This window comes from Echinops telfairi, unplaced genomic scaffold, assembly GCF_000313985.2.
Source record: "Echinops telfairi isolate 266 unplaced genomic scaffold, ASM31398v2 ScPeMD7_443;HRSCAF=831, whole genome shotgun sequence".
Taxonomy (NCBI): Eukaryota; Metazoa; Chordata; class Mammalia; order Afrosoricida; family Tenrecidae; genus Echinops; species Echinops telfairi.
In genome coordinates, this window is record NW_022104341.1 from 36,525,255 (window position 1) to 36,533,506 (window position 8,252).

Genomic DNA, 8,252 nt, shown 5'->3' on the forward strand with positions numbered 1-8,252 from the left:
ATTTTGTCATATCTTGCCCTGTCCGACGTCTCCCTTCACCCACTTTTCTGTTGTCCGTCCCCCAGGGAGGTCACATATAGTTCCATGTAATCGGTTCCCTTTCCTACTCACTCTCCCTCTACCCTCCCTGTTTCGCCACTCACACCACTGGTCCTGTAGGGCTCATCCGCCCTGGATTCCCTGGATTTTCAGTTCCTATCTGTACCAGTGTACATCCTCTGGTCTAGCCAGACTTGCAAGGTCGAACTCGAATCATGGTAGTTGGAGCGGGGAGGAAACATTTAGGAACTAGAGGAAAGTTGTATTTTTCATCGTTGTTACATCGCACCCTGACTGGCTCATCTCCTCCCGGAGACCCCTCTGCAAGGGGATCTCCAGTGGCCTACTAATGGGCTTTGGGTCTCCACTCCGCACTCCCCCCATCATTCACTATGGTAAGATTTTTTGTTCTAATGATGCCTTATACCTGATCCCTTCGACACCTCGTGGTTGCATAGGCTGGTGTGCTTCTTCCATGTGGGCTTTGTTGCTTCTGAGCTTGATGGCCGCTTGATTACCTTCAAGCCTTTAAGATCCCAGACGCTATACTTTTTGATAGCTGGGCACCATCAGCTTTCTTCGCCACATTTGCTTATGCACCCATGTGGACCTCGTTCTTATACACACATGGGTGTCCCTGTATTTGTTTCTCTAGTAGACCTAGTCTAACACAGAATGCTCGTTATATTTTATTTAGTCTTTCTGGGTGCCTTAGAAGATTTTTCAAACTACCTTCTCTGCAAATTCTGGCCTTTTTCTTTATAGGAAAAGCTTCGTGTTGAATTGTAAGATACAGAGAGACCTGTGGAAATTATTCTTTTTTCTTCACATTAAAGTTTCCTAAAAATATATTGGTATTTTTCCAAATGCCTGTCAAAACACAATGAGTTCTTTCAATTTACAGAGATTCAGGTTTTTGCTTTAACTCAGTTTCCCTAAATCATATGTTTTATTATTACTTCTGTTAGTTATGATCTGGGAATGTTTTGCATTCCATTTGAATAATTTCCTACTTTCACCTATAAATTTTCCCTTCATAAATTTTATCCAATTTCCCTTACATTCTGGGAGGGTTTATCAGGTTAAATCTACATATCATTAATTTCTTTTCGTGCAGTGATTATTCTGCTCTTTCCTGCTTCTACTTCAACTGCACAGTCTGCAAATGCAGGTTTATTTTCTTGTCATTTCCCTTATCACATCATTATGCTTCTTTCCTGTTCTTGTCTCTCAGCCAACTCTCCTTTCATATGTCATTACATCTTCTCTTTAGTGTCTTATGCTCACTTGAAATATTTAAGAATTCAATACAGAGTCCACCAATAATTTATATTTACAGCCTTTCCCAGAAATATTTTCTGAAAGCAAGTTTTTTCTCTTCTTGAAGGAAACCTTTTTATTTATCCTTTAAATGTGCATAATCTCTTTAATAGGTATTCTGTCTTCATTTTCGTGTTTGCTCATTCATGAACAACGAGAAGCCTTTCAAAATTTGATCAATGCCTCAAATAAGGTAGGTACTGTTAAAATCACCTTCTCTGATCTTTAATTAACACATATTTATATTATTAGTTAAATAATTAAATGGGAATAAAGCCAAGATACAGGGTTCCTTCCAGGTGGAGTTGCCCACTGTGTGGCAACTAATAACTGTGTGATTATTTACGTAATCTTATTACAACTTGAGGATATTAAGAGTGAAGGAGTGAAGTCTAGTTTGTCAATCATGTCACAGCCTGATGATGCCTACTTGTGGGCATGGACTTCTTGTGAGGATTCTGAGAACTTCCTCTCTCTCTTCCTGGCGGCAAGCCACACTCTCACTCTGCCTTCGTCCATGTGGAGCTACGATGAGACTTGAGTGAGCCATGCAATAGAAACTTGTGGAGACAGCCCTGCGATGCTTCCATGGCCAATGGATCCACATGAGTTCACCCACTGGCCTGTGATCTTCCTGCATTTGCCATCATTTCAAGTGGCCACGTGAGTCTCAAGTGGAATTTATGGACTAGTGTCGGACATATGGGCTAATATCAGACTTATGGACTTGACCTGGACTGGGCTGGGATGTTTTCTCAGTATCCAATTGCTCTTTGATATAAAGCTCTACACATATGAATGCTTCTGGATTTGTTGTTTAGTCAACTCAGACTAACACACCCACCATAACAGGGCTGAGGCCTGCCATATCTGGAAGAAGAAAGGCCTAACTTTTAACTTAGAATTAAGAATAGCCTAAAAATGCTTGTTTTTTCCAAAGCAGTTACTTGAGAATGAAAGTGTAAGCAGCTTTGGACTTCCCATGAAGCTACTATCTTTGTCTTTTCCGTGAAGACAGGTTACTCAAAGCAAAATGGTTACACTTTAGTATACAGTCTTCAATTTGATCCTACACTTTCTGGGCAAGTGTCCTTCTTTAACTCCAAGATTGATGGACTGTTTTCTGTTTTATAGTCTTACAATAATTTCAATCAGGATCTAAAAACGGAAAATATTTTAATGCTTGTGCCCAACTATGAAATTTTCCTGCAATCTATAATAGACTGATGTCTTCTGGGATTTGTCCTCAACAATAGCTGGGCCAATCAGAGCTCTAACCTGAGATTTTTTATATAGTGCTGCTAGTTATGTTTTGATAAGCTGATATCTAGAAGCATATATAAACTCTCAAATTGTGGAGTGACTGAATTACATGGTGTGCAACTAGGAGAACAGTCTATTTCATGTAAATTGGGGGGAGTAAAGAGGATAAAAGCAGAGAAGTCGAGTAAAACTAACATGTAGTCCCAGGGGGGAAAACTGAGAAAGACTGGTTTCTGTCACCTTTCCAACTCCCAGCTCCAGTCCCTGATAACACCAACTCTATTATCTGCCTTGGAGCTCTGAGATAATGCCGCATCCTGAAAACACACGTGTATTTTTCTGCTTAAGACCGTCTGAATCATTTTCTAATACTTCGTTAAAGGGCCATTAGATAATTACACTGCCTTTTAAAGAGGTTCTTTTAGTATTTCTACACAAAAGTTTGCTAACCAAGAGCAAAAGTTAACAAAATGATATGACTAAGAAAAAAATTAAAAGTAAAAGGTTCTTTCACACTAAAAATATGTATTTTTTAATACTAGAAATATATTTTAAAGTTGTCCTTGGTACAACTAAGTTTCTTATTTTGTCAGACTTTATGCTACACAGATTCAGGTATAATAAAAACTAAGCATTATGATTATCATGTTTTCTGAATAAAAATAAAGAATATAACTGATAGTTTTCACAGGTAATATAAGATGAATATTTATAGTATGTAAAATTTTATGTTTAAAAAAAATCCTTTATTTATTACGTATAGTTGAGCACTGGGGTTAACTACTTAAAACACGCAGATGTATAAGGTATGCCTTCACTTAAGGAATTCAGAGGCTAGAGATTGGAAACTAACAAGTAAATAAATAATTTCAATACTACAACTGTTATGGCATAGATTTGCTTAAAAAGAGCCACTTCACTCCACTCCATTAATGATGAAGCACTGTTAAAGCATGGTTGGTTTTCAAAATGTTTTTGATAAATGATATCATTATAAAAAAGTATATACCTTACTTATAGCAAGGTATATAAGTATGACAGCATGGTTAGATCAGAGAATGTTGTGAGATGGATGCAACAGATAGGCCATTGATCTAATATGCACTATATACATGTATACACCACTGTATAGTTACAGACTTTGGTTGAAATAACATACAAAAAAACCCCACTTGCTTATTTTTATGAATAAAATCACATTTTTACTTGTGATTTTCCATATGCTAAAATGTCTTGGCCATTCAACCATTTATGGCTAGAGTTAACATTATTTGCAGTTGGATATCCCTAAAAAAATCAGATGTCGAGCTGTGATTATACTGACTTCGATAATCGAAAAAGACTATAAAGGCATATTGATCTGATCAAGAATATAAACTACTATCTGAAAAATCCACAGTGCTTTTGGAGGTAAACACAACAAAAAGAAAAGAGAGAAACAGTAGTAATTTTCTTTAGCTAAAAGCAACCCATTCTATTTTAAAACCCACAGAATACCAAGGGGATAACCTAAAGATTCTATGGCATATGGAAAAATCTTCAGTGAGAAAATGCCTATTGGTATGATTCAATGACATTTTGATATTTTATGTATGATTACCAGCTTCTATATTCATAAAAGTCCTATGGAATGGGCCATATTCATATTCCGCTTCTATGTTAATAAAAGTCCCATGGAATGGCAATACGTTCATTTTGTAACATTAGTCCACAATTAAAACATTAGATCAACTAAGTCTATTTACTTCGATAACAGGAAAATAACACTCCAGATAAAGTCTTAATATCTTACATATAAAATGCTACCCTGAAATCTGATATTCTATAATCAAATACCTAACAATGAGTTGTAGAGTTTGCACTGTGTTACAACAGAATAAAAAATACTTATTTTTTTAATAAGTGACAATGAGGTATATTCTGTTATGAAAGAAAAGGTTCATGTACTATTTTGAATTCTATCACTCATTGTACAGCAAAAAATCACATTTCTTGAATTCTCAATCCCAATAGCTAACATTTTCACGTATATTGTTATCAGAGAAACCATATATTTTTCCTATAAAAGACATCTGAATCAAAGCTTAATTTATAAACTTGGCTTTTTAGCTTAGCAAAAATATGCTAATGATATATGCTCTAAGCGCATATTTCTCACTCTATCAACAGGATATCTATATTTAGCTACAGGTTTGGCTTAAAGTGAATAGACCTTACCCTACGGTAAACTGCAGTATATACTGCAGTTCATTTTCTCAAAACAAAACAAAACTGTTGAAAATATCTAGAAAAACACATCTTACTAGAATACAAAAGAGATTAATTATCACAAATACACTCATTCTAGGATATTTCCTCCAAAAATTTGCTTCTTAAAATTTTTAACAAAAGCTCCTAAAACTAAAATGCATATATTTATTTCATTGTTCAATCCCTATTTCTCATGTAATTTTAATTGCAACCAACAAATGGACAGCCTATTAGTTTCAAGATTAGTATTTTTTATAACCATAAAGAAGATAATAAAAATTGTCAAGGATAACAAAGCTAATTAAAGGAAAGTTAAACAAATTATCATCTGAACTAGACCCTAAAAAATCTTTTTTTATTATGATGGGTCTTTTATTCACTAATTTATAACAACAGACCCTAAAAAATTACCATAATTTAAACCATAGAGAAACCGATTACTACTATCAACTCTTATTACTATTAATTATTTGCAGTTGTTAATGGCTTTTAGAAGCAGTTTACTATAAAGACTAATGGCAAAAGCATCAACATAAAATGTAACATATTGTCCGAGCTTGATAACGGTCCCTTTAAAAAGCATTTTCCCTCTTAATAAGTACTTTAAAATTATACCATTTTGGAGTCTTCGAGAGCATACTTACCACTCATGATGAAAATCAACCTTTCCAAAACATATTGTTCAAAACAATCCAACAGCAAAGGGAGTTATGCTAATCTCTAGAGGTTGAGGAACCGATGGTGTAAACACACACACAGGAACATGCAGCACAGCAAATGAAAAGAGCTTTCTTTTGTTAAAAAAAAAAAAAAGCCCTTAGAAGGAAAGCATAACTGCCAGCCGGAGATATCACTAGTAAACAACAGATAAATACCAAGGAGAGGTACAACTAGATTTCACATTAATTCCTTTCAAGCTAGCTGTCCTTGCCTCCTTCATGTACCACTACAACAACTCAAAATGGCAGGGAGAAAATGTTCAAACCAGGATGTATAAGATGTTCTCAATTATATCAGCATGAGTTGTTACCACGGCAACATTAGACCAGAATTATCGGTTCACTTGTAACCAAGGAGTAGCTTTTCTAAAGCTTTAATCAACCAAGATAAATAAAATACAATTGTTTCAGAGCACATGACTTTATTATTCTCACATTTCTTAAATTTAAGCTCTGATATACCCTTTTACATAATTCACAGATATAAAAAAAATTGCTGTTTTCTTCAAATACTCACACAATCCCATGTTGAACCTGGCAAGCAACAAACAGCAGAATGATTGCACCTAAACGTCTTTCAATTACAGCAGCTCTTACTGCTTGCTGTGGACCTCACTGATATTAAAATGCTGTGTGCTCTTGCTAGTGACTATTGGCGATGAATGTTATTGCTCAGATTGCTGATAGCCTTCATTTTTCATGAGCCAGAAAGCTATACTGCAGTGTAAATGTTAACCACTTAAACATCCTGTTTTATAGAAGAGAAACAATATAATACTGCTTAATCCAGTATATATAATGGTATAAATTAATCATAATCATTTAGAAAAGCAAAACTAAATTCACTGCCAAGGGATCCAATAATTACTCATTTTAAACAGAATTAAATTCATGATTATAAATAGGGTCAGATGCCATTCACGTAATGTTCAAAAGAGGACAATGTATTTTTAAAAGCTACTGGCAATCACTGTTAACGTATAAAATTCCTGACACCCAAATAAGATGAAGATGACAGATTGTACATCAAAGGTTGGCAGACTGGACAACAGGGTAAACAGACTGTTTCAGTCCCTCAGAGATCCAAAATTTGTACCAAAATGATACCACTGATCTATAAAAAGATGCATCGTATAGTGGAACTTCAGCAAGAGAAGTTGCCATTTTCAAAGCTGACAGGTGAGGCAGGACTTCCGGTGATGGCACAGTGATTAAGTCAGCAAATCCTCTCCCTAATAACCAATAAACATTGGATAAAATTGTCAAAAACAATGATTTCTTAGTTCTAAAAACTGAGCAATTACAATCAGCAAGCTAAGAAAGATTTGCTCATTAAAACCTGCTGACGTAACTGCAAGAATTTGTTGTTAGCAAAATTATTAAATCAAATCCTTTAGGTAGAAAGACAACAACTCTAGGCAAGAATGCCAATCTACAAGGATAAATGAAGAGTACAGGAAATGGAAATATATAAGTAAACAATGGTACAAATATATATTTTTTCTTCTTTGAACATTTTTTTAAGACAAAACAATGTATTACAATATAACATTGTATTGTTGGGTTTGTGTAATATATAGATGTAATATAAGTGATAATAACACGATGATAGAGATGAAATGAAGCTATAGTAGATTGAAGAAGCTATATTTTACTAGAGTAAATCTGTTAATTCTAATACAGATAAAATAAAATGCATAATACAACACTAATACAACTTTTAAGTAAATAATTTTTTAAGTTAGTTTAAAAGTCAAAAAATTAAAATGGTATAGTATAGGTATTTGCTTAACACAAAAGGCCATTTGAAGAGGAAAAGTGGGACAACAACAAAGCTGTGAGACATACAGAAAAGCAACAGTAAAATATGAGTAATATAACTCCAACCATATCATTAATTACATTACATGGGAATGGATAAACAAATCCAAAGGCAGAGATTGTCAGCATGATAAAAAGCAAGGTCCAACAAGATGCTTACAACAAGACAAAATTTAAAAATCAGACACAAAAATAAACTGAATGTAAACAAAAAGATATAACATGCAAAAAGTCACTCTAAAACAGCTAGAGTGCCTATATTAAGATCCAATAAAATAGGCATTAGATAAGAGATATTAGAGGGAAAAATGACATTTCATGCTGATAATAAGGTCAATTCACCTGAGAGGTAGAAAATTAGAAATATATATGCAGCTAACCAGTTACCATTGAGTCAACTCCAACTCATATGTGCCAGGACAGCACTGTGCTTAACTGGGTTTTCTTTTTCTTTTTTTCCCCAAAAAAGATTGCCAAGCCCTTCTTCTGAGGCTACTCTGGGTGGATTTAAACTACCATCTTCTGATTAGCAGTCAAGCACATTAACTGTTTTCAACACCTAGGTACTTAACAATGAACAATTAGAACCCTCAAGATATTTAAATAATAACTAATAGAACTGAAGGGAAAATATATAATCCAATAATTATAACTGACGTTTCCAATACTCTACTTAGAATAATTAATTAGAAAATAGCAAGGATCTTAACACCATCACAGAAAATTTAATATTAATAAACACTGCTCCCAGCAACAGCACAATAATATTTCATACATGGAAATTCTTGGTATTAACCAAATGATATCATATATATATATATATATATATAGAGAGAGAGA

The 8,252-nt window shown here is 34.2% G+C and overlaps 1 protein-coding gene across 4 annotated transcripts in view; it reads right to left on the reverse strand.

The window, feature by feature from the left end:
• Positions 1-8,252, reverse strand: part of PRKACB (protein kinase cAMP-activated catalytic subunit beta) — a 119,617-nt gene that overhangs the window by 39,681 nt on the left and 71,684 nt on the right. The window contains exon 1 of one of the 4 annotated variants that reach the window (XM_045291826.1): positions 6,109-6,178. The exons of 2 other annotated variants lie outside the window; for them this stretch is intronic. In XM_045291826.1, the coding sequence (XP_045147761.1) occupies positions 6,109-6,118 (10 nt within the window). In that variant the 5' untranslated portion in view covers positions 6,119-6,178. Of the gene's footprint in view, positions 1-5,516; positions 5,796-6,108; positions 6,179-8,252 lie in introns of those variants that run through there. One more of the 4 variants, XM_045291828.1, reaches the window with a different exon arrangement.